The sequence below is a fragment of the Hyaena hyaena genome, unplaced genomic scaffold (assembly GCF_003009895.1).
Source record: "Hyaena hyaena isolate Hyena2069 unplaced genomic scaffold, ASM300989v1 scaffold_368, whole genome shotgun sequence".
Classification (NCBI taxonomy): domain Eukaryota; kingdom Metazoa; phylum Chordata; class Mammalia; order Carnivora; family Hyaenidae; genus Hyaena; species Hyaena hyaena.
The window spans coordinates 187,447-214,124 of record NW_024080989.1 but is presented as its reverse complement, the minus strand read 5'-3'; the positions used below and the strand labels follow the sequence as shown (position 1 = coordinate 214,124).

General features: G+C 43.3%; 1 protein-coding gene and 1 pseudogene across 1 annotated transcript in view; one reads left to right on the top strand and one right to left on the bottom strand.

The window, feature by feature from the left end:
• The window catches only part of CACNA1C (calcium voltage-gated channel subunit alpha1 C), a 205,855-nt gene that overhangs the window by 6,634 nt on the left and 172,543 nt on the right, over window positions 1-26,678 (bottom strand). The window contains exons 33-41 of the mRNA XM_039250015.1: window positions 22,757-22,922; window positions 22,024-22,151; window positions 21,292-21,388; window positions 19,358-19,460; window positions 10,653-10,754; window positions 7,943-8,070; window positions 7,371-7,505; window positions 5,429-5,781; window positions 2,313-2,441 (exon numbers count right to left, since the gene is read on the bottom strand). Of these exons, the coding sequence (XP_039105946.1) occupies window positions 2,313-2,441; window positions 5,429-5,781; window positions 7,371-7,505; window positions 7,943-8,070; window positions 10,653-10,754; window positions 19,358-19,460; window positions 21,292-21,388; window positions 22,024-22,151; window positions 22,757-22,922 (1,341 nt within the window). The remainder of the gene's footprint in view (window positions 1-2,312; window positions 2,442-5,428; window positions 5,782-7,370; window positions 7,506-7,942; window positions 8,071-10,652; window positions 10,755-19,357; window positions 19,461-21,291; window positions 21,389-22,023; window positions 22,152-22,756; window positions 22,923-26,678) is intronic.
• LOC120243769 lies at window positions 192-1,396 on the top strand (annotated as a pseudogene).

Sequence of the window (26,678 nt, the reverse complement as noted above, 5' to 3'; positions counted from 1 at the left end):
GCAAGGAGCCTGTTATGGTGACCTTGACCCTGACATTATCTGAATGTCTGTTCCTTTCATTGCTTGTACCACTCTGTGAGTAATTAGTTAGAACAATCTCCATGTTATCTGCCTCTTCTGAGATCTTAGCTAGCTGTAACATATCTTTGAGTGCTGAGGTTGGTTTATTCATGGTCTAGCAGAATGCCTAGATGCACCAAGCACTCAATAAGAGCCAAAATGGATGGAAGCATATGCTTTTCCTGATTTCTAGGGTATGTGGCCATGTGAACATTTACAGCCTCTACAAATCAAAAGGCTAAAGGGGGCTGGTCCTTTATTTAAGGAAAGCTTCTAAAACAACGCATCTTAAACTTTTTGAATGCAACCCACAGTCATAAATACATTTTATGAGTCTCAGTGCACACATACATTTATTGGCAATTAAACAAGTATTTCACTAAATAATACCTTTGTGGCATTGGATACACTATTATTTATTGTCTTATTCTAACCTATTCAAGGTATTGTGTACTATTTTATGATTGTGGCCTGGCTTTCTGGAGCCTGGGGAGGTTTCTGGGGGAAGATACAGAGTTGCTTTTTTTGTCTCTTTGTTGATTCCAGAATCCTCTGGTCTTCAGCCCCCTGGAGGAGACCATTCAAGACTGAGGAAGAGGCTGCCTGGGGCTACTGAGCCTGCTGGGCCAGACAATAAAAGGCCATCAGGAAAATGTACCAAGACTACAAACGCAGCACGGGCATCAGCTAAAGTGGATAAACTCCAGCCCTCAGAAGGCTTCAGCCTCTAAAAACTATGGGGAGAATCTAAGCAATTAGTAGCTGATAATCTCAGGGCCAGAAAGCTGACAAGACAAAGGTGTAGATGTGATGTTCGGCACTGGAGATCTTCAAGCACAGTCCCAGCAGACAGCATGCTGGGATGGTGTTCACAACTACCAGGCCCGAAACTTCCTTCCAGCCCTGAAGCTGGAGGAAGAAGCCTTCTATGGTAGCAACTGCAAAGAGCCAGGCATCAAAGCACTTGTGAGGCTTGTGAAAGAGGCTGACTCAGACTACACATAGGTTGAGAATCATAACAATCCCTGTTATGACCCATCCAGCAAAGAAGACAGCCCCAAATGGTCTATGGTGGATGTACAGTTTGTTTGGATGAGGAAGCATTTCATTATCCTGGCAGAACTCAAAACCTATCACCAAGCTCACAAAGCTACTGAAGGTCCCTTAAAAGAGGTGGCTCTCTTCACTCGCTGAGACTCAACTCAGCCCCTGACCCAAGAGGAGTCTGATTTTATTTTGAGCTTAGAGAAAAAGGAACCAAGTTAACTAGAACACTTTGCTGGAATGGGCAATACATTACTCCAAAGAAATCAAACTTTTATAAGACAAAAGAAGGTGTGAGGAAGCTTGTGTGTCATGTTCACCTGGGCTCATGTCCATAGGTGGTTTCATGTTTTTTCTTTTTCTTTCTTCCTTTCTTTCTTCCTTCCTTCCTTCCTTTCTTTCTTTTTCTTTCCTTCCTTCCTTCCTTCCTTCCTTCCTTCCCTCCCTCCCTCCTTCTCCCTCCCTCCCTTTCCTTCCTTCTGTCCTTCCTTCCTTCCTTCCTTCCTTCCTTCCTTCCTTCCTTCCTTCCTTCCTTCCTTCCTTCCTTCCTTCTTCCTAAAAGATTTTATTTTTTAGCAACCTCTACACCCAACATGGAGCTTGAACTCATGACCTCGAGACCAAGAGTTGCATGCTTTTCCAATTGAGCCAGCCAGGTGCCCCTCGTGTACCTTTTCCAATAAAACATTTATATATAAAAAAAGTATTGACCATAATTAAGTAAATGTCACAACCCTCTAATGGGTCTGGATTTGTAGTTAAAAAACCCTTCCCTTTAGAATTCCAGCACTGACAAAACTCTCGGTCACTGTTTGCCAACAGTGCCCTCTGCTGGGTAGCTTTATTATAAGAAGCTTCATGAACATTTACTTGTGAATCCATGTATATGTGTACTGAGTCTCACTGTAAAGTATGTTTATGACAGTTGGTTTCGGTAAAAGAAATTTATGAAACAATGTTTTAAAGTTTTCTGGAAGCACTGCATCACAAGAAAGGTCAAGATAACCAGGGGATAGTGTGTGTGTGTGTGTGTGTGTGTGTGTGTGTGTGTGACATCCATCCATCTCCCTAAGGAGGTGACAGATGCTTTAGGCATCTTCTGATATATGATCCCCTCCCCAAGTCATGCCCAGAGGAGGGAATCCAGGGAGCTTCCCTTCACCCCCAGACCCTTTCCTGCACATGGGCTAGCCTGGGGCAGAGCTCACATCTCTGTGGAGATAAGGCTGGGCTCGCTGCAGTACTCCGTGTCTTCACTCATCTTCACGTCATAGGTCTCGCCCTGAGAGACCTCCTCCTGACACACCATGGCTATCTGGCTCTCCCGGGAGTGGCACCTGAAGTGTCCAAGATGGAGAAATAAAGTCAGAAACTGCTAATCCCCACCATTCCTTCAGCAGGTGAGGTGGTACGCACACACATGCACACGCACTCACACATGCAATGCACTCGCACAGTGAACACGCACACACATACGTGCACTCACACAAAACCGCTGTGGCCTCTTCCTCCTGCAGCCGCTGACAAAGCTGCAGAGCCACGGAAGCAGTAAGATTAGTTAGAATTCCATGTGGAACAGGCATCTCTGGGGTAGGGTCCAAGGAGATCTGAGTTCTGACCTCAATTCAGTTGCCCTCTGGCATAAGTCACTAGCCCACTCCATGCCTCAGTATCCCCATCAATAAAAGTGGACTAACGTATGCCCTGCTTGACTCAGAGACTTGTTGGGAGTAACAAATGAACTAACAGGTGAGGTGTTTTGAAAGGGGGAAAGGACCAGCTTTTAAAACAGGGTCCTGGGATGCTCTATACAGGTCGGGGTGGGCCTGTGTGAGGGCTGTCCTCTTCTCTGCTACAGACAGCTGGGGCTTTGGGTGCTAGTTGGGCAGAGCTGGAAAGTTCCTGGTGTCACATTGTTACATGGCTTTGGGTTTGTCATTGGCTCCTTGGAGTGAAGGCACAGAGAAGAAGCCTCACATAGAGGGGTTTGTTCTCTTGGGCAGTGGGCTTGACCCCCTGCTGAGCTCCAGACCCCCCCACACCAGGATGTACCTTGGATTATTTTGCTTTCCCTCTGGACAAGGATCTTCTGCTCATTTGGTCATGTCTTCTTAGCTCTGGTTCAGGTGTTCTCCCTTTTCCTGACTGTGCCTCGCTCAGCACCTCCCTCCATATTTCTTCCCATAGATCCTGAAGGTTGGGCCCACTTTACTCCCAAACCCATGGAGGCATCAGGGAAATATGCCAGTTTATTTTCTCAGGGCTGAGTGCTGGATCGACACTCTAGATTTGACCCTGAGTCTGTGGGCTGTGTGCAACTCCGGAAGCTACCGTTCCTGGGCACCTACCCAGTTCTCTGGAGAAGGCCCTAACAGATGGCTGCCCACCCCACAGTAAGGATAGATGAAATGTTGAAGGCTCTTGATGGGGTGGGAAAAGAGAGATGGGAAAGGAGTTTTGGTGAGGCATGATGGGATGAGCTGGAGATGGAGAATGGCAGCAGGCAGGCAACACCACTTCTTGGGGGACACTGTATGCAAGACATGCTGGCCTGTCCCCATCAAAAGCAAGGCTAGTGCTGGGGCCACTGCACATAGCCTTGAGCTGCAAGATGAAGGATGAGGCCCCAGAGCTACAACTTTGGTTAAGTTGTTTCTCTCACCAAGCTGAAGCATACTGCCTTGAGTGTTGTGTACTATGTTGGGAAGGGAGGGAGCTGATGTTTAGTGAACACTTACTATGTGCTAGGCATTGTGCTAGGTGCTTTGCATGTACCATATTTCATTGATAGATGTATCTGTGGGGAGAGGAAGACAATCCCCTGATGTCTCTCCCTATCTCCTCTCTAAAAACCCTTCTCCTTTTCATTTAATACGGAACACAGTTTAATTGGAAAATATCCTTTGAAGGAGGTATTAGTTTACACTGAGAAGCTAATGATGGACACAATAAGCCTTTCTTAAGAAGAGGTTTTCATAAGGGAAACAAGGGAGAAAATGGTACTAGGACTGAGTCCCTGAATGTTGTAGAAGGGGAAGAGGTTTGCAGAAAAGGGAGGGGGCCACCAAAACAGTCAGGGGCCAGCCACTTAAACTTTGATATTCCCCTGTGCAATGCTAACCCTTTCAGATCAGCATACAAAATCTGGTGCCACGCACACTGCCCTGTGCATAGAAGGCATCGATATACATCCCTTGAGCAGGACTCACCCAACACTGCTTTTGGGTGGTTTAACCAGCCAGTCTTCCAGGCAGTAAGGTTGACTGATGGCCAATTTGACTTGGCTGTCATCAGACACTGTTAAATGCCCAGGCCACGTATGCTTACATGGAGCCACTTGAGAATGGGTGGTAAGAACAGAAGTGAAAACCAGGAGGCAGGTATGCTGGCTCCTTAGTTGAAAACAGCTTCAGGATGCTTGTCCAGAAAGACACACTTCACGATTATTTTCTAAGCTCACAAGCAAGAGAGCTGCCCAGGAACAACAGCATGCTGGGGGTCTGCCTGGCCTGCTGTGGTGGGGGAGCTGTCCTGCTCTGGAACAGCAGCTCAACTAAGGGTGAGTGAAGTGGCAAGATGTGGAGGCATGTCCTCTCCCACCGGCTTTGGGAACCTGGAGCTGTTGAAAGAAAGAGGAGGGAGACCCTCCAAGCCCAGGCTGTGCTTCCTGAGGCCCAGAGCATGAAAGTAGGCACCTACCGTCCCAGCACATCATAGCAATGCATCCTGGAGCACCAGGGAGCAGAGGGTGGGGAGAAAAGCATGCGTCAGGAGGTGGGAGATCAGTTGACTACCAGGAATGATCCTATGCTGGGGCAGAATGAGCAAGTGCTAGGGTGAAGGGCCTCCTGCTACCAAAAGGCCCCTCCCAAGAGGGTTGAGAAGGGTGTAAAGAAAAGGTGGTCGCTCCGTCCCCATCCTAATTAGGCCAAAAGCCAGGTGTGAGCAGACTTGGGAAAGGCCAGGGGAACAGAGTCTATTGTGGAGCCAGGATGCTGACATCCCAGGGATCAGGGGCTAGAGCTCCTCTGCTTGGTCAGCATCAGAAAGCACAGGAGGCTGTCTGCAGGCGTGCATCTCAGGGCACTTGTTGGCCAGTGGGGCCATTGTGCCTTCTCCCGAGGGTGGCTGCCACATGTAATCAAGGGCAAGATTGGGAAGTAGCATTTGCCTATCTATTGATGGGGCCTGGGGCAGCAGTCTCCATCCCAGCTTGAGGGGTGAGTGGTAGGCCTGGGGGCAAAACTCTCCCCCCCATCCACTCTGGGCTGCAGTGTGTGGGGCCCCTGTGCACGGGCCCTGGATGCCCCACCCTCCTGCTTACCTCTTGGAGCTGAGCTTCCATGCTGCCTCCTGCACCCGGACAGCAGGAGACAAGGGGGGCCCATGGCCCTCCACGGTGCTGACCGCGCTGGGGTAACCAGCAGGGCAGGGGAAGCGGCCCAGGGCAGTGTTGTTGGCATTGTTGATGTTGGCGTTGGAGCCAGTGGACGAGTAGCTGCTGGGGGTGAAGGTGGAGTCCACCAGTTTCTCGTGGGATGGCGACTCGGTGTCGCCTTGGCTGTTACCCGCCTTGTTGATGTGCAGTGGGCGCTGGGTGGTGAAGGTCTGGGGGAAGGCGCTCCTGCCGTCGCTTTGGTAGTAGCTGACGTGGTTGCCGAACAGGCCACCGGCCCTCTGTAGGCAAGACGGGAGGGGTGGGTGGAGGAGAAAGTCCCCTCAGCTACCTCTCCTTCTCAGCAAAGGCACGGAAGGTTGTCTGCCTTCCAGAGAGCACAACCACGCTGGGCAGCACATTGTGGATGGGGAACTCTTCACCTGCGTGGCCTGGTGGCTTGAGAGGGAGGGACCCGGAGAGTCCTCTCTGAAACCACTGGGTGAACAGTGAGGGACAGGACCTCTTACAACAACCAGTCAGGCAGGGAGGCTGCTCCCCTGGGACTTTCTAATGAAGCCCCTGAGGGGTTCATTAGAAATGAAACTCAACTGGCACTGAGTTTCAAGGACCAGTGTGGGATGGCCATCCTTAACTGCAGCCAGCGCTGGGCTCGGCAGCTGTGAGGCATGGTGAGGGCTGAGGGGTGGGGAAAGGGACCAGGGGATTCTAATGAGAATTTCAAAAATGGAGATCCAACTGGCTCACTGAGCTAGAAACTATGTTGGTGAAACGGTTTTGAAAATAAGGATGACACACTGACTCCATGAATTCTATCATGGCGTTCTCTCCCCTGGGAGATTCTCAGAGATTTCAAATCAGGACCCAGTGTTTTTTCCCAACACTCTTTCCTTGTCCTGGGTGAACGGGAAAGTAGCTATCTGCAAGTTGATCTGTGGGGTCTCGCTGGGGCAGTGTTAGCATGGTGCTGAGTCCCTGAGGCCATTCGGTGATGGACATTTCACGGTGATGAGGATGAGGATGGTGATGACAGGGCGGCCACAAGCAGGGCAGGCCGTCTTCCCTCCCGGTGACTCCACAGCCCAGGACCCCTGTGTGGTGCCCCCTGTGGGGCCTGGAAGGGACAGCTGTGAGCAGGGCCCCATTGTAATGGTGGTCAGTAGCTTCTCCCTCACTTGGGAGGGGTTTTAGCCAAATACCTTTGGGCTTAGGCAGGGGCCACAATGCATGGAGGGAGCAGGATGCAAGAGTTCCATTATGCTGGCAGAGTCAGGTTTGGTTTTCACTTCTAAAACTGATGCTCAGCCTCCATATCCAGGACAGGAGAGGGAAGGAAGGCTGGAGGGGAGTTTTGTGACCTGGAGAACACATGCTTTATCTCAAGAGGACAATTGCCATTTGGCTCCATTCCTCTGCTACCATGTGGGAACATAAGCCAGATTTTCTGATTTTTTTAAAAGAGAAGCCAGAGGTCTAGATTTTTATTTGAATGTGCCGGATTTCCAAATGTCGGCAAACAAAATAGGTCTGCAGATTAGATGTGGCCCAAGAGCCCCCACTTTGCAACTTCTAATGTAGAAGTTTCTCCTAGGAAACGTTTCCCTTAAGAAATTGGCTCCTTCTCTCTTTCTCTGAGAGCCAGTGACACTCTGTAAGCTGCCATGTCCTGGGAGCCCAGAACTGAGATGGAGTCAGGCTTGGAAAAGGTGCAGGGATAGGAAATAGCTGAATGGGAAGAGCTTGACATCTGCCACAAAGCTCAGGGCTTTCTCCCTGGATTTTCTTAGCAGAAAAGGCGAAGCCAGCCCACCCTCTTGCTTCAAACTGAACTTTATAAACATAAGAGAGGACTCCTATGGCATCAACTTACCCTGAAGATGTCGTCTTCGGAGGCAGCAGACACAGCCTCCTTCATGGCCTTGTCCAGCTCCTCCTCAGCCGTTAGATCTCCAGAGATGGCCCGTCGGATCTCAGGCCCAATGTCATGCAGCGTGCGCAAGCCAGCCTGAAACCCAGAGGGACACCCGGCCACCTGACCCGCCTGCTTCTCCACAAGGCAGGTGAACCTGCAAGGGTTTATATGTGTGCTAACCAGGGATGTGCTCTGGGACCTCTCTTGTATGCCCCAGAGTGGAAGAATCCATTTTCTCCACCCAGGAAGGATTAAGGCACATTAGGAGGCACTGTCCAGGAACTTAAGCAGAGCTTTGGAGTTCTGGGGAGCTGCGAAGCACACAGGACAGCAGAGGGCAGGGTGTGTGGGAAGCATACATTGTCCCTTCACACACCCGCCTTTAGAAAGGCTTGGAACTCTAAGAAAGTTTCCTTCTGAAGGGACCTGGCCTCCAGCCCACTGGTGACAGACTTAAACCATAAGTGGAGGTTGGAAGAAGGTGACCAGGCCCTTCCTTAGGGTGTGGGCCCACCCTCCTCACCCCTCACCTGCAGGGACAGGGCGTTCCTCTGGGAAGGTTTGCCCACAAGCCCCTGCTCTTTGCGCTTCTTGAATTTCCGGAAGTACTCTTGGATCAGGAAAGTAGCATAAAACTTGCCAACGGTGACCTCATCATCTGAGATATGAGAAGAAAGGACAGAGAGGGGGTAAATGAGAGCATTCAGTTGGGTTTCATTAACTTTTTTTCAGCATCCAAACTTTCCTAAGTTTTTTACATGTAAATTTTTAAAAAGAGGTAGTCCATTCTCATGGTTCAAAAAGGCAAAAATATACTAAAAGGCATTCAGTGAAAAGTCTTTTTACCACCCCTCCCTCATCTGCCTAGATAACCTTTCTCAAATTAGTTTGAGTATTTTTCCGGAGAGTCTTTCTGCAAATGTTTTCTGAAAATAAACAAATATATTCTTATCCCATCTTTTTCTGTTACAGTAGAAGTAGCCTATTGTCAAAATTATTTCCCACCTTTTTAAAAAAAGTTAAAAAATGTATAAAAAACTCTTAAAAATGTAAAAAAAAAAAAAAGGCTTAGCTTACATTGTTAACTCATTTTTAGTGGATTCTAAAGAGTTTTCAAATGTTTGCTTTTGAGAGAGAGATTGCAAGCTGGGGAGGGGCACCGGGAGGGGGACCAAGATCTGAAGTGGGCTCTGCACTGACAGCAAAGAGCTCCATGCGGGGCTTGAATTCATGAACCATGAGATCATGACTTGAGCCAAAGACAGATGCTCAACTGAGTCACCCAGATGCCCATATTTGATTCTAAAACTTGAGATGCCCATCATAAATTGACCAATCCCCCAAGTGCAAACAGTTCTGCTTAAAGACAGGGTTTGGTGAAAGGAGCACCTTCTCCTCTAAGTCTGGGTTTTTCTTATAATCACATTGGGTTTCCTTACCATGTGGGTTGGCTGGGTCCCTGCTATGCTGGACCTCCAAGTTACATATGACATAATCAGCCTCTGTCTTGGGGATGAACAAGGTGATGGAGAAGCCAATGACTCTCCAAGGAGAAGACTGAATGCCTTATGAGTAGCCCTTTGGCTCCATCTTCTCCGGGAAATGGGCCCAGGAGATAGCTGGTAGGTTAGACATAGGGGCTTGTGATGGTTCTCTTACTCCTAGTCGTCCCTTAAGAATAGCCAAGTCCACAGCAGTGATGGCCTTCCACATGACAAAGACCTCATTCCAACGTGAGAGGGAAAGTCCTGAGTTCTCTGTCTAGGGTAGTTGGGGAGGAAGAGCGGAAGGGCAGAAAGAGCTTGGAGTTCTGGCATCCCTCAGACCTGGGTTTGGATTCTGAATCTGTTAGGTACTCACCATGTAGCCTTGGGCCAGCTACATAGCTTTGAAGAACTTCAGTTTCTTCAGCAAACTTCATAGTAATGTTATAAGGATTCAATAATGCATGCAAAACATGAGGTGGTACTTGGCCTGTGTAGATGACTTTCCATTTAGGTCCTGTCCTGCTTCCCTTTGGGAAATGGTTCTCAACAGGGGTGGTGGTGTCACATTTTAAGGAGTGTTTGGGACTTCTGTTTAGCTGTCACAGTGTGCTGCAGCATTAGGTGTTTCCAGATGTGTCCCTTAAAATACAGGCATGTTTTGCACAATAAATAATAGTTTTGCACTCTGCTAGATGTCTATGTGGGGACATAACCTGCCTGTAATTTTTCAAGCTAAGAACCTAACTGCATTTCAGATATGAACAAAAAATATTTTTTTTGCCTGTTTTTAATATATCTAGAATTTTCCAGGAATTTAATTGCTGTATAAATTGATGGAAGACCATACTTTGCTTTGTTTACACTTGGTTAAGAGGAGTTTACATTTTGGAAAATTATATCCCTGGTGGCAACACTGCCTGTGGTATCTGAGTCACCTGCGGTATCTAACCTACTTATATCGGTCTGCATTTGTTCTATGTATGTGCACGCATGTAGGTGTGTGTATGTATACATATACGTGCATATTGTATTATTTAATATACTTAGTTATCCCTTCAAAATTACAAATACAAAATGTCAGTGATATTCAATATTGTTTTAGTTTCTTTAAACACAAACTTATTCATCATATGTGGATGTATGCAAGTATGTATGCAGTTAACTATAACTTCTGGCATAGTGTCATAAGCCATAGTGCTTGAATGTGTATATATTGAAGAACATTTGACTTTAATGTATTTTATATTAAAGTGTTATATTAATATTTTGGAAATTATATATGAAGGTAGATTATGATATTCATCCAGGGTAGTAGTAGAAGCATTATAAACTTTTTGTTATGAAAAGGGGCTTTGAGTTTGACTGGGTAGAGGAACACTGCCCTAAGAAAAACAAAAAGAGTTTCAACCAAGAGAGGATCTTAGAGGATTCTTTTTCCAGGGTCCCATTATTTCCAGAGCAAACAGTCTAGTAGCTTATGGGGAAACTTCTACTTTGCAGAATTTCCTTGGAAGTTCTGTCAAACATCTAAGCACTGAGGGGCCTTACTTGGTCTTGAAATGTAGGATTGGACCAGACTTCCAACCTGATATTCTGTATTTGAGTTTGTGAAGGGCATGGCACCATCGTCCTTTCTAACCAATAGGGCTTTGAGCTCCACACACAGGGACTGGGAAAAGCAGGCCTCCCACAAGCCTAGTAGATTCAGAAATCAGGCAAGAGCCAAGGGTATGGAGATCCAGGGAGTACTCACCACCTGCAGGAGGCACCACTTGGTCTAGCAGCTTCATGCTGGTCCGCTTCCAGATCTTCTTGATTATGGCCCTCAGCTCTTCATTGGCTTGTTCTAGGTTCCCTAAGGGAGGGAGATGCAAGGCTGAAAAGGATCATCAGCCCCTTGGGGGCCCTCCCATGGGGTGGGTCCCTCTGTGTAGAGTAGGAAGCCACCATGATAACACCTTGCCCCACAGAGAGACCTGGTCCATGAGCTTCACTCTTTCTCTCTAGGCTACTCATTGTCACCTCCATCCTCTTTCTCTCTGTAGTGCTCTCTGTGCTCATGTTTCCCCCTCCCTCCATCCTCTGTCCAGTGCAATTCTTTTTTGCTTCCTCTCTGCCTGCTGCCTGGGCCAGCCAGTGGTATCCCTTTACTCCCACATGCTGCTTCCTTGTGGGTTGCAGTTGGAGCACACCAGACAGCCTGCCTCAGCTAAGCTCAACAGACACCAGCCAGAGAGCTTGAGGGACTGTTCTGGTGCATGGCATTTCTCATGGGCCTCTGTGGGTGATTGGGAGGTTTCCCCCACATAAAGCATCCATATGCAGGGGGACCTCGGTGTCAAATCCTTTGCTGAGTCTCCTGTGGGGAGGATGTGGCAAAACCTCAGTGTAGAAGTAGGAATCAGTAGACACTGGGTTCTGTTTTGGAGCTTCTCTGGATCTACTTTCTCCATTGGTAAAACAGCCTTAATTTGATGCCTATCTGGTGCAGCCTCTGGGCCACTGGTGGTATAGCAGCTGTAAGAGTATGTGGTGGGCAGTAGTCTAAGATGCTGCCTGAGCTACTTCCCACCACCATTGATATGTATACACCCTGCCCGGTCCCTGGGACCGTGACTATGATGGATTTCACTCTCATGATTAGATTATGTTATGTAGCTCCTATCACCTTAGGATAGGGAATCTAGGTGGGCCTGACCTAACACATGAACTCTTTGGAAGTAGGGAGTTCACGGGGCACCTGGATGGCTCAGTCGGTTAAGTGTCCGACTTTGACTCCGGCCATGATCTCACCATTCATGGGTTTGAGCCTTGCATTGGGCTCTGTGCTGACACCTCAGAGCCTGGACCCTGCTTCGGATTCTGTGTCTCCTTCTCTCTCTTCCCCTCCCTCGTTCATTCTCTCTCTCTCTCTCTCCCCTTCACAGATAAACATTAAAAAAAAAAAAAAGTAGAGAGTTCTCAGGTGCAAACTTCCAGTTATAAAATAAATAAGTCTTGGGATGCAATGTATAGCATGGTGACTATGTTTAATAATACTGTACTGCATGTTTGATAGTTGCTAAGATTTTAAAAGTTCTTATCATACACACAAGCCATATACACACAAATGATCACTATATATATGATGATGGATGATAACCAGATTTACTAAGGTGATCATTTCTTAATGTATACAAATATGGAATCATGCTGTACAACTGAAACTAATATGTTGTTCAATTATACTTCAATAAAAACAAAACAAATAAAAACGTAATGCATGAAGAAGGTCAAAAGATAAAGCTAGAGAGTTGTTCCCAGTTGGAAGCAGGAGTAGGAGGTGGCTGCTGTAGCCTGGGAGAAAGCATACACCGATGCTGTGAATTGAATGGAAAGAGGCAGCCTCTGGGGGCTCAGTGGTCCCTAGCTGAGAGCCAGTCCTACAATGGAAAGAAATGAATTCCTCCAAAAATGTAAATGAGCTGTAGCTTCTGGAAGAGGACGCATCCTGATCAATATCCTGACTTGGCTTTGTAAGACTCTTAGCAGAGAACTCAGCTACTTCATGGCTGGACCCCTGGCCCACAGAACTGTGGGCTAATAATAGGTGTTGTCCAAGCCAAGGAATTTGTGGTAATTGGTATAGGTATAGGAAACCAATACAGGGGTGTTTACTGCTACTACAAAGGGGAAGCAGTGTGGTTGAGAGGTGTGGTGTTAGACTATCTGAGGTGAAATCTGCCCTGAGGCCACACCAGAGAGTCTCCCGTGGAAGATGGCCCACAGGAGTAAGCAGAGGTGGCAATGGAGAGAGAGTGATGGATTCCTGAGTCCCCTGTCATATCTAAAAATGCTTTGGGTAGCATGGACATTTTAACAATATTAATTCTTCCAATCCATGAGCATAAATTTCTTTCCATTTATTCATATCTTCAATTTCTTTCATAAAAAATTCTTTCATTAATGTCTTAGTATTCAGAGCACAAGTCTTTCACTTCCTTGGTTAAATTTATTCATAGGTATTTCATTAGTTTTGATACAATTGTAAATGGAATTGTTTTCTTTCTTTTTTCTGAATAGTTATTAGCATATGGTAGCACTGATTTCTGTATGTTAGTTTTGCATCCTGTGACTTTACTGAATTCATTTATTACTTTTAATAGATTTGGTGGAGTCTTCAGCGGTTTCTCTATATAGTATCATGTCATCTGCAAATAGTGATAGTTTTACTTTTTCCTGTCCAATTTGGATGCTTATATTTATTTTTCTTGACTAATTGTTGTGGCTAGGACTTCCAATACTATGTTGACTAAAAGTGGTAAGAGTGGAAATACTTGTCTTGTTCTTGATCGTACAGGAAAAGCTTTCAGTTTTACACCATTGAATATGGTGTTAGCTGTGGGTTTGTCATATATGGCCTTCATTATGTTGAGATACATTCCTTCTATACCCATTTTATTGAGAGTTTTTATCAAAATGAATGTGGAATTTAGTTGAATTCTTTTTTCTGCATCTATTGGGATGATCATATGATTTTTTATCCTTTGTTTTGTTAATGTGGTATATCACATTGCTTAATTTGTGGATGTTGAACCATCCTTGCATCTCTGGAATAAATCTCACTTGATTTTGATGTATAATCCTTTTAATGTATTGTTGAATTTGGTTTGCTAACATTTTGTTGGGAGTTTTACAACTATGTGATCAGGAATACTGGTCTGTAATTTTCTTTCTTGTAGCATTTTTGTCTGGTTTTGGTATCAGAGTAATGCTAACTTTGTAAAATAATTTTGGAAGACTTCCTTCCTCTTCAATATTTTGGAATAATTTGAGAAGAATAGGTATTAACTCTTCTTAACATTTTTTTAAAATGTACTTATTTATTTTTGAGAGAGAGAGAGAACGAATAGGGTAGGGGGAGAGAGAGAGAGGAAGAGAGAGAATCCCAAGCAGCCTCCACACTGTCAGCACAGATCCCAATGTGGGGCTCAAACTCATGACCCATGAGACTATGACCTGAGCCAAAATTGACTTAGATGCTTAACCAACTGAGCTACCCAGCTTCCCTGCTACTAACTCTTTAAATGTTTAGTAGAATTCACCTGTGAAGCTGTCTTGTCCTGGACTTTTGTTTTTCATAATTTTAAGATTACTGTTTCAATTTTATGACTTATAATTGGTCTATTCATGTTTTCTAATTTTTGTGTGTGATTTAGTCTTGGAAGGTTATGTGTTTCTAGGAATTTGTCCATTTTTTTCTAGGTTTTCCAATTTGTTGGTGTGTAATTGTAGTAAATCTCTTACTCTTTGTACTCTGTGCTGTCAGTTGTAAACTTTCTTTCATTTTTGCTTTTATTTATTTGGGTCTTCTCTCTTTTTCTCTTGAGTTTGGCTAGTGATTTTATTTATCTTTTCAAAGAACCAACTCTTACTTTCATTGATTTTTTTCTTTTCTTTTTTTCAATTTCTATTTCGTGTATTTCCACTTTGGTTTTATTATTTCCTTCCCTTTACTAATGTTGGGCTTTGTTCTTCATTTTCTAATTCCTTTAGGTATAAAGTTAGATGGTTTATTTGGGAGTTTTCTTATTTCTTGAGGTAGGCCTGCATCCTTATGATCTTCTCTCTTAGAGCTACTTTTGTTGCACCCCATAGATTTCAGAAAGTTGTATCTCCATTTTCACTTGTCTCAAGGTATTTTTGTTTGTTTTTTTCCTCTTTGATTTCTTTGTTGACTCATTGGTTATTTAGTAATAAGTTGTTCACTCTCCACATTTTTGTGTTTTTTTCCTTCAGTTTTCTCCTGGTAATTAATTTCTAGTTTCATGCCATTGATATGATGTCAGTCTTCTTGAATTTACTGAGACTTGTTTTGTGGCTTAACTATCCTGGAAAATGTTCCATGTACACTTGAATAGAATGTGTATTCTGCTGTTTTGGATGAAATGTTCTATATATACTTATTAAGTCCATCTGGTTTAATGTGTCATTTAAGGCCAATATTTCCTTATTGATTCTCTGGATGATTTATCCATTGATTCAGTGGGATATTAAAGTTCCTTACTATTATTGTATTAATGTCAATTTCTCCTTTTATGCCTATTAATATTTGCTTTATATATTTAAATGCTTCTATGTTGGGTGCATAAATATTTACAAATGTTATAATCTCTTCTTGGATTGAACGCTTTATTATTATGTAATGCTCTTTGTCTTTTGTTGTAGTCTTTGTCTTAAAGTCTATTTTGTCTGATATGAGTACTGCCTCACTCGCTTTCTTTTTGTTTCTATTTCCATGGAACATCCTTTTGCATCTCTTCACTTTTAGTCTCCATGTTGCTTTAGATCTGAAATGAGTCAGCATATAAATGGGTCTTGTTTTTTAGACATTCAGATACCCTATGTCTTTTGATTAGAGCATTTAGTCCATTTACATTTAATGGTACATTTACATTTATTAATAGGTATGTACCTATTGTCATTTGGTCAATTGTTTTCTGGTTATTATTACAATTCTTCTCTGTTTCATTTTTCTTCTCTTGGTGTCTTCCACTGTAGTTTGATGGTTCTTTAGTTATGTTTGGGTTTCTTTCTCTTTATTTTTGTTTGTCTACTGTAGGTTTTGGTTTGTGGTTACCATGGGGTTCAGATATATTGACCTATATATATAGCAGTTTATTTTAAGCTAATACTCACTTCAGTTTGAACACAATTTTTTTTTTAGTTTGAACACATTCTAAAAGCACTACATTTTTACCCACCACCCCCAACATTTGATGTTTTTGGTGTCCTATTTGATATCTTTTTGTTTTGTGTATTCTTTAACTACTTATTGTAGTTATAGTTAAATTACTATTTTTGCTTTTTAATGTTCATACCATCTTTTTAAGTGGCTGATTTACTGATAAATATAAATATATAAATACATATATATTCCCTTTACCAGTGATTTTTTTTTCTTTCATATACAGAATTTTCTTATTTCCAGTTATGGCCTTTTCTTTTCTGCTTAAAGAAGACCATTTAACATTTCTGGCAAGGTTGATTTCATGGTGAAGAACTCCTTTAACTTTTGCTTGTCTAAGAAACTATCTCTCCTTCAATTCTGCATGATAACTTTGCCAGGTGGAGTGTTCTTGGTTGACAGTTTTTTCTTTCAGTATACTATCCCACTCACTTCTGGCCTGCAAAATTTATGCTGAAAAATATGATGATAGTCTTTTGTGGGTTCTTTTGGTCATAACGAGTTGTTTTTCTCTTATTGCTTTAAAAATTTCCCCCTTGGGGCACCTGGGTGGCTCAGTTGGTTAAGCATCTGACTTTGGCTCAGGTCATGATCTCACAGTCTGTGAGTTCAAGCCCTACATCAGGCTCTGTGCTGACAGTTCAGAGCCTGCTGCCTGCTTTGGATTCTGTGTCTCCCTCTCTCCCTGCACCTCCCCTGCTCACGCTCTGTCTCTCACAAAAATAAATAAAAACATTTAAAGAAATTAAAAAATTAAAAAAAATAAAAATTTCCCTCTTATCCTTAACTTTCGACAATTTAATTATAATATTCCTTGGTGTGGGTCTCTCTGGGTTCTCTTTTAGAACTTTTTGTGCTTCCTGGACCTTGATGTCTGTTTCCTTTCCCAGGTTAGGGAAGTTTTCAGTGATTATTTCTTCAAATAAGCTTTCTGCCCTCTGTCTCCTTCTGGAACCCCTATAATGTGAATGTTAGTGCACTTGATGTTATTCTAGAGGTTCTTAAAACTATTCTCATTTTAAAAAATTCTTTTTTCTTTTTGCTGTTCTGACTGGGTAATTTCCACTACTCTATCTTCCAGGTTGCTGATTCATTCTTCTGTATCATCTAATATGCTGTTGATTTCTAGTGTATTTTTCAGTTCAATTATTGTATTCTTCATCTCTGTGACTTCTGTTTTGTACTTTCTTATATTTTGTAACTCTTTATTGAAGTTCTCACTCTGTTCTTTCATTTTTATCCTGAGTTTGGTGGGTATTTTTATGGCCATTACTATGAACTCTATCTGGTAAATTACCTATCTTTTTTTCATCAAGGTTTCCCCCCCTGGGGTTTTATTTTGCTCTTTCATTTAGGACATATTCTTCTATCTCATTTTGTTGACTTTCCATTTTTGTTTCTACAAATTAGGTGGAATAGATGCCTCTCCCATTCTTTTTTTTTTTTTTATTTTTATTTTTTTTAAATGTTTTTTTTTTTATTTATTTCTAGGAGAGAGAGACAGCGTGAGCAGGGGAGGGCCAGAGAGAGATGGAGTCACAGACTGAAACAGGCTCCAGGCTCCGAGCTGGCAGTCAGCACAGAGCCCGACGCGGGGCTCGAACCCACAAACCGCGAGATCATGACCTAAGCGAAAGTCGGAAAGTCGGACGCTTAACCGACTAAGCCACCCAGGTGCCCCAATGCCTCTCCCATTCTTAAGGAGTGGCCTGGTGTAGGAACATCCTCTGTGTAGATTGCATGTGCCTGGACATTTTGGCTGGCTGGCTGGAGTTGAAGCTCCTCAGGGAGTCAAGGGGCATATGGTGCTTGGACCACCCTGATGGAATGGCTGGAGCTGGAACAGACACTGGCTAGGGGTATCCTGAGGTGCACTGAGACCAGGCCACCTTGGTTGGGTGGTTGAAGTTGATGGACATGGGTGGGGGGGCTATCTGGGGGAAGCTGGTGTGGGCTAAGGGCCTGTGGTTAATTGGAGCAACCCTAGTGGGCCAACTAGAGCACCTAGACCCTGTTCCCATCTGCAATATTAAGGTGAAAGGGAAATGTAAACAGTGGTGTTTGTTGGTACCTCCAACCTGGAGAGAGTTCCAGTACTTCCCCCACATTTAGTGGATATAAATGGATTTCCTTCACTTACAGTCTTGTTGCCCCATAAGCCATTGTTTTTCTCCTATGTCCCAGGGTAGGTGAGTCTGGGTGCAGGCCCCTCAGTGCTATCCCTCCTCACTGCAGGTCATCACATTGGTCAGGGGTGTTCCTGTGGCTACTATGTCTTCATCTTTCCTGCCATTCTCTATGTGGTGCCTCTAACCTTTGCTGTACAGAAGCTATTTTTCAGGATGAATTGCTCCATATGTGGGTGTAGATTTGGCGTGTCCTTGGGAGGAGGCGAATTCAGGGTCTTCCTACGCCAGAGTCTTAGACTGCCTCCTTCAGCCTTTGTTTGTCTTTAGTTTGGCAGCATAACTTGAACTATTTTTAATTTTTTAAAGATTAGCTCATTACTTTGACATGTGTCTTGCTGGCCTGGTTCTTGTTTTCCTTCATTTTAGATGTTTCTATTATTTTGTGGAAGGATTTAACTGAGAAATGGCACTTCTCTGGATTCTTCACTGAACTGAATTCCCACACATCATTATCATTCTTACTTTACAAAGAAAACTGAAGTAGAAGAGAGAATAAATGCCTTATCACATTAAAATTTTTTTTAACGTTTTATTTATTTTTGAGAGAGAGAGATAGAGACAGTGTGAGCAGGGGAGGGTCAGAGAGAGAGGGAGACACAGAATCTGAAGCAGGCTCCAGGCTCTGAGCTAGCTGTCAGCACAGAGCCTGATGTGGGGCTCAAACCCATGAACCATGAGATCATGACCTGAGCTGAAGTCGGATGCCCGACTGAGCCACCCAGGTGCCCCATTATCACATTTTAAACAAGCTTCAACAGCTGAATCTGATGTAGGTGGTCATTTGACCACACTCTAGGAAACACTGCAATTAAACGAGAGGCTCTTGGAGAGCAATCACATCTTCTTAGGTACATTCTATATAGCCTTTTCCACAGAGTGGTTCGGAAATACTTATCAATTATAAGGACAGCAGATTATTTCAGCCAAGGCTGATGCTAGCCCATAGGACACATTTGTGCAAACCAGAAGGTATCCCTTCAGGTGGACACAGCCCTGAGGGAGCATGGCCTGACAAACAGAGCACAGGTGAGATCTTAACCCATACCTGTCAGCTAGCTGAGCACCTTGATCCAGGCACAGCCTGTACAATTGTATGTGATGACCTTGACCATAGTCACCATTTGCCAATATGACTCCTTCCTGATACTTCTAATTTAAAAAGAAAGTTAAGCATTTGAGAGACACACATAGTCAGTAAAATTCCATTTAGATGGGACTTAGTCTGCTTCAGGTAATGCTCATCACCTTCTGCTTTTTGAACTATAAGCTATCGTATCAAGATATCACCCAGAAGCATTTCTAGAAATTGATGGATATCTAGAGTTCAAAATAAATAGGCCAAAAGCCAAAAGGCCATTCAGGGAGCAAAGGAAACATGAGCAGGCCAGGCCTTTTCAGCATATGAAGGTTATCATTGAACCACTGCTCTGATACACAGGATGGGAAGATCCTGAGAGCACTTTACAGGCTGTTGACTTCCTCTTTGGTTAATCTGCTAGACCTTCTGAATGGCTCTCCCAGTGGCCCCTAGATGATTCTTACCTTCTGTTTTGATCCGCAGGGCTGTCCGGACCAGGGCAAACAAGGTGGCATTGAACATGACAGTCCCATCACTGTTAAGAGGCATGTTCATGGAGACCAGGCGCTGGAGGGGAAAGGGAGGCAAAGCTGGTAAACAGTTCTCAAAAGCCCTACAGAACCACCATGGCAGGAGAATGCCGGGAGGGGGCTTTGAAACTTGTGTGTGTGTGTTGGGAGGAGGTGGGGGTTAAGGAATGGGTCACTAAAATGGATTCAAAATCTGTTCTGGGGAGAATCTTAGCTCTGCCATAAGTACTCTCACCCTACCACACAGAGTGAAGGAGAAATGGAAATTGTCCTTATTAGACCCTTGCTTCCACAAAAGGATGGTAAGCCTACCCAACCCCCTCCTCTGCTCAAATGTCTGCTCAGGCATATGGGTGTGCTCTCTACCTGTGAGGTACCTGTTCTTCACACCTGTGAAGAACAGCTACATGCCAAGCATTTGCCAGGAGCCCACCTACTAGCAGTATTCATCCAAAGCCTTGACAAGAGAGACAGTAATGGCAGGTTTGCATGCAGAAGGTGTCATGTATCCCCTTTTCTGTATATTGAAAAATATACTTCTGCATCAAGCTGGATTAAAAGCTTATTAACTGGATAGGATTGGATTGCCCTTTCCCCTCCATTTTCACCACCCAAAATAGCTGCTGTTGCATTGTGCCCTGGTGTGCAGCCCTCAGCACACACCAGAGTAATTATGAGAAAGAGCACCATTCTGGCATCTGCCTTCAAGATGTGGTCAAAGATGTTATTTGTTAGATCACATAGTATCCCACTAACTATAGTGCCAAAAAGGGTTATAATTTTCTTGAGTGACTGGATCCTCTTGACTCTCAAGGACAGTGTCAGTTGTGGACTGGCCACTGGGAAGCTCAACACTGGGCAGTCTGGAGAGCACAAAGACGCACTGTCACCTCATGCAGGCCACATTTGTTGTCCCTGTTCTTTTGTCCATTGTGCTTTGACTTTATATTTAATTTGTGCTCTTTTTTTCTCTTATCTTCTATACCCTTGGAAATCTTCTAACATCTTTTTTGGAACAAAGTGGAGATACAAATGAGGAAAAAAGTGAGTAAAACAGAGCACAAATTCAGTTCTTCATTTTCCATGAATGGTTTATCCACAGAGTTAAATTTCAATTTGTCTTCTTCTATACAGTTCTCTCATCTTACTTCCCTCAACCCCTTTCAATTCATTGTTATTACAATAAGGAATACAGAATGGTGGAAATGGGAACTGAAAGAAGAGGGGAGAGCGTGGAAATAATACCCTTCGGCGACTGTGGGGCTACCTTGTTGGGATTACAATGAAGTAAGGGAGATGCCTGGATGCACAACTGAAGGAGGCTCTCACTCTCAGGGTCATGCAAGGGCCAACATGAGCAAGAGTTGGGTCTAAAGAGCCTAGGATGCTTGTCTTAACTTTTATGGGGTCATGGACTCACTTTGAAATATGGTGAACATGATGGATCCTCTCCGTGGTACAATTTGTGAGTGTTTCAGTGATTTTGCACACAATTTTGGGGATTTACAGGTCCCTGAGGCTGATACATGGACACTCTAATAGCCCTCTGATCCCAGGAAGAGAACCCCTAATCTATCTGTCCTTGGCTGGAAGTCTTCCAGGACGCCTAGGTGGTGCAGCATGATGGGACTGGGTATGTGGCTGGTTGTGTCATGAGGCATTCACTTCATTTTTCCTTTAGGTGTCTGAGGACCGATTGTTGGTAGGAAACTCAAAATATAATCTGGATTATGCTCATTTCTTTAGGCATATAACATATTGTCTTCAGTCCCTTAAAGGATCAAGGCCTGACCAAGGTTACAAGACAAATAGGCCTCTTCCCTCCCATATTTTTTCTTTTTCTCTTTTGAACTCATGTCTTCTCTTACTTTGCAAGCCACACGGTGAGGGCACAGCTTCCCAAAACCTAGTGGGGGCTGAATCCGCCGGAGCAGGGTCACCACATCTAGGTGTTTGATACGACCCCTATAAGAGGAAGGAGAGGAGTCAAAGATCAGTCAGAGGGCCATGGTTTCAGCTAGCAGCCCAGGACTCAGGTACTGGGCTCTCCAAGTTGTCCTGTTGGCCAAACCTGGTGCAGAGTTGTAGAATTGTATGGTAAAACTCCAAAACCAATATATACATGTTTAGATTTTAATGAGCGATTTTCCACTACTGCTGTGCTTAAGGTGGGAGAGATTTTCAGTATTACAATGAGATTCTCACAGACACTTGGTGCTGCAATCTAACCATCTGACCAAATGCATTTATTGAGTGTCATCCGAGAATGTGATGGACCTATGAGGGTATCTTTGAACCTGAGGTGGGAATGGAGTGAGATCTACTTGACTCTAAATATTTTAACTTGAATACTTACCAGTTATTTCTGACACTAGGATCTCCCTTCCTTCTGTTCAACCGAAAATAGCAGACATATTCCTGACTTAGCCAAAGGTGCCTGGCCTCATCGCTGGCTCTTGACCTTTGACCCTGGGGCCTGGTGCAATTCAGTGTTTCCAGTCCATCTACTCAATGCTAAATTGTCCTGAACCTTTACTATATGTATGGTCACATAATGTTCTCTGGGTTTTGGCAATCAGTCTTTCCCTCTGGGAACTTACTTGGCTTCAGGATCATACTCTGCCCAGATTCTTTTAAATTCATCCAGATGATGGGGACCAAGGATTGACCAGTCCCTTGTCAGGTAGTCAAAGTTATCCATGATGACAGCTACAAAGAGGTTGATGATCTGCCAAGACAGAGATATGATGAGTTTCTACAAGAGGGCCTCCTGCACACTTGAATCTTCTTTGCAAGCTGGTGTCATGCATGGCAGAAGCCCACGTTTCTAAAGACCAGCTATATTCATCATTTAAAACACCAGCCCCTGGAACTTGGGTCTCTTGGGTATGAACTTGCTTGTGTCAGAGTGGTGTGGGATGAACCCCACATGTGGGCTGGACAGCTTCCCTCATACCAAATTGCTGGGTAGTGTTGCCAAGGACAGAGGGCAGCTTTCTACACTATTCTTCCTGCACTCTGCATCAAAGTGTTAAAAATGCGTAGGTTGCCTCTAGGCTCCCGCCCCCGCCCCCTCCCCCCATCCCTTCTGTCCTCTGGGACAATGACACCATGAGAAGAGTTGAGAATTGACCAGAAAGATGCTAGTTGGGCTCACTCTGGCACAGGGCTTTCTGCCCTTGTCTGGTGTGGTTGGACATTCCTCCTCAGTCTCTGCAAGCCAGTTCCTCTGATGGGGTTGCCCTGACTGCAAGCTGCAGAGGTAGATAGAGGGCCTGGGCTGCCTTGAGCTGCACACTCACTCCCGTGGCTGTTCAACCCCACCCGGCTTACCAGGAAGGCACAGAGCATGTAGAAACTGATGAAGTAAAAGACGGCGAAGCTGCTGCCACAGGGCGTTTCCCCTTCCGTGCTGTTGCTGGGCTCAGACTCAGGGGCACACTTCTTCCCTGGCATGCAGGCCAGCATGATGTCCTGCCATGCCTCCCCTGTGGCACACCTAGGGGAGAGCAGTGAGAGAGTCCACCACCCATGGCGCCCATCTCATATCTCTGGATCTTTCCCTCACCCCTTGCCCCTTCCTTCTTGCCCAGAGGGAACTACTGAATTGAATTTGGTGTTTATCATTCCCTGAATGGTCTGATACACTCACTAATAAATATGAAAATGTATATCGTTTTAAATGTTTTAAAACTGTATATAAATGGTAACAAACTACCTTTTCTGAAAAGTCCTTTTTTTTCTTTGCAATTCATGTTAAGTTTTTGAGATTTATCCATTTGGCTCTAGTTCATTCATCATAACTGCCATATAGCAGTATACTCTATATACCATTTTTAAAAACCCACTGTCCTACTAAAGGCTTTTCTCTTTTCTTTTCTTTTCTTTTCTCTTTTCTTTCTTCTTTCTTTCTTTCTTTCTCTTTCTTTCTTTCTTTCTTTCTTTCTTTCTTTCTTTCTTTCTTTCTTTCTTTCTTTCCTTCCTTCCTTCCTTCCTTCCTTCCTTCCTTCCTTCCTTCCTTCCTTCCCTTTCCTTTCCTTTCCTTTCCTTTCCTTTCCTTTCCTTTCCTTTCCTTTCCTTTCCTTTCCTTTCCTTTCCTTTCCTTTCCTTTCCTTTCCTCTTTTCTCTTCTTTTCTTTTCTTCTTTTCTTTATTGCTGTTAAAAGACCCTGCAATCAACATGCAGGTCCATGCCTTGGATACCTGCTTAGAAAGTGAAAGTTAGGGTTGTCTTCACTTTCTCTAGGTATTGCTGGTTCTCCAAGGGTTTGTCCGATTTATGTTCCAGTTGTCAGTGTGGGACAAATGCCATTGTTCTGCAGACTCGCCAACGTTTTTTCAGTTTTGCTGAGGTATAATTGACAAATAAAATTGTAAGATATTTATTTTCTTTTTTTGAATGTTTATTTTGTGTGTGTGTGTGTGTGTGTGTGTGAGAGAGAGAGAGAGACAGAGACAGACAGAGAGAGACAGAGAGAGAGGGAGAGAGAGAGAGGGCGAGCGAGCACAGGAATGCATTGGGGAGGGGCAAAGAGAGAGGGAAAGAGAGAATCCCAAGCAGGCTCTGTGCTGATGGCATTGAAGCCTTGTGGGGCTTCATCTCAAGAACTGTGAAATCACGATCTGAGCTGAAACCAGGAGTTGGACACTTAACCGATAGAGCCACCCAGGTGCTCCTAAAGTAAGTTGTAAGATATTTTAAGTGTACATCGTGATGATTTGGTATACCTATACATTGTGCAGGATTCATATGGTAATTTAATTTTTAATTGTTTGAGTCATCATCATACTGTTTTCCACAACTGTACACCTTTTTCTTTCTCACCAGCAGGGCATAAGGGTTCCAATTTCTTTCTTTTCTTTTTTCTTTCTTTTTTTTTTTTTTTTTACAAATAGTTTATTGTCAAGTTGGTTTCCATAAAACACCCAGTGCTCATCCCCACAAGTGCCCTTCTCCATGCCCATCCCCGCCCTGCCCCCACCCCACATCAGTCCTCAGTTTGTTCTCAGCATGCAAGAGTCTCTCATGGTTTGCCTCTCTCCCTCTCCTCCGCTATTTCCCCGCTTCTTCTCCCCCACGATCCTCCATTAAGTTCCTCCTAATCCTCCTATACGTGCAAACATATGATATTTGTCCTTCTCTGCCTGACTTTTTTCGCTCAGCATAACACCCTCAAGGTCTATCCATGTTGCTACACATGGCCAGATTTCATTCTTTCTCATTGCCATGTAGTATTCCATGGTATAGATAAACCACATCTTCTTGATCCATTCGTCCGTTGATGGACACTTAGGCTCTTTCCATGTTTTGGCTATTGTTGAGAGTGCTGCTATGAACATTGGGGTACATGTGCCCCTAGGCATCAGCACTTCTGTATCCCTTGGGTAAATTCCTAGCAGTGCTATTGCTGGGTCAGAGGGGAGTTCTATTGTTAATTTTTTGAGGAACCTCCACACTGTTTTCCAGAGTAGGGTTCCAATTTCTTTACATCCTTGCCAACACTTGTTGTTTTCACTTTTTTTTTTTTTGATAGTAACTATCCTGTAGAGTATGAGGTAGTATCTCACTGTAGTTTTGATTTACATTTCCCTTATGTTTAGTGGTGTCGAACATCTTTTCATGTGCTCACTGGCCATTCATATATCTTCTTTGGAGAAAGAAGATATTTCTGTTCAAGATTTTTGCCCATTTTAAAACTGTTGTTGTTGTTGAGTTTGGCAATCAATTTGTTTGGCATTTAATTGTGTTTCTTCTGCAATTCTTACTCTTTATTTTTTTATTGCATTGGATAAAACTTGCAGTATAATGTTGACTATAAAAAGTGATAGAATGTGCTCTTTTCTCTTATATTTACTAATTACCTGGTATAGATTGAATGTGTCCCCCACCAAGTTCATATGTTGAAGACTTAAACCTTAATAAATTTGCAGGTGAGGTCTCAGGAGGTAATAAGGGTTGGATCAGGTCATAAGGCTGGGCCCCCATGATAAAATTAATGTCTTTTTAAGAACAGAAAGAGAGACTTGAATTTTCTCTTTTTTTTTTTTTGTCGTATGAGGACACAGCGGTAAGGTGGCTGTCTGTAGGCCCGGAAGAGGGGTCACACCAGGAACTGAATTAACTGGGACCTTGATCTCAAACTTCTAGCCTTCAGATGTGTGAGAAAGAAATGCCTGTTGTTTAAGCCACTCATTTTATATTTTGTTAAAGTAGGCTGACCAAACTAATAATTTCCAGTACAGGAAAGTGATTGTTTTTCTTTGTTAATCTTCTACTTTACTCATTCTATTAATTGTTTTAAGGGTTTTGAGTTGATTGCTTGTTTTTTTTCTACTTGGATTAGGCTGTTTGCTAACAATGACAGTTATGTTTATACATTTTCATATTTATACTTTCTACTTTTTTCCCTTTCTTAATACATAAGGTAATAGTCTTATTTAGCCTTACAGAATGACTAAATGGAATGACTGAAGAGGTTTTCTACCCTTTGCTGTTCCTGAAAAGTTTGCGTAACATAGGAACAATCTATTCTTTGATGTTTTGGTAGACATCACACATAAAAATACTGTATCTTGGGATTTTTTGAGGACTAAAACTTTGATGACCTTTTCAATTTCTATTGTGATTAATTAAAATTTTTTTCTCTTAAGATAATTTTGTGATTTATATTTTCCTATATAAAATCATCTACTAGATTTTCAAATGTTTGGCATAAATCTGTTTATAATTTTTTATCATTCTGAAAATCTCTTCCATATCTATAATTGTGTTTCTTTTCTTATTCTTGATGTTGTGTCTTTTTTTTTTTAAATTGGATTCGATGAAGATTTGTCTATTCACTGGTATTTTCAAAGACTTAGTTTTAAGGTTTATTGATAAATATTTTTTATATTTTATTCATTTCTGTTTTTATTTTAATAAGTGAGTTCTTTCATACTTAGGGGTTATTTTGCTATTCTTTTCCCATCCATTAGTTTGGTTTATAAATTTTGTAAAATAAAGTTTTGGCTTTGAACTTTTCTTTGGTATTGATTGATACATCTTATAAATTTAAGATGTACTGCTCTCAATCCTTCCTTCCTAAGAAGTATGTAAGCTTCAGCTTTGAGTTATTAGAACAGTGAATCAAAACATTTAAGTGAGTAGATTTTGGAGGGACTACTGATTTTGTGGTTAATTTCTAATTTTTGCTGTATCGAAGTCAAGGAAGTTTTAGAATTTATTGGCGTCTTCTTTGTGATTTAAATCTTGGCTA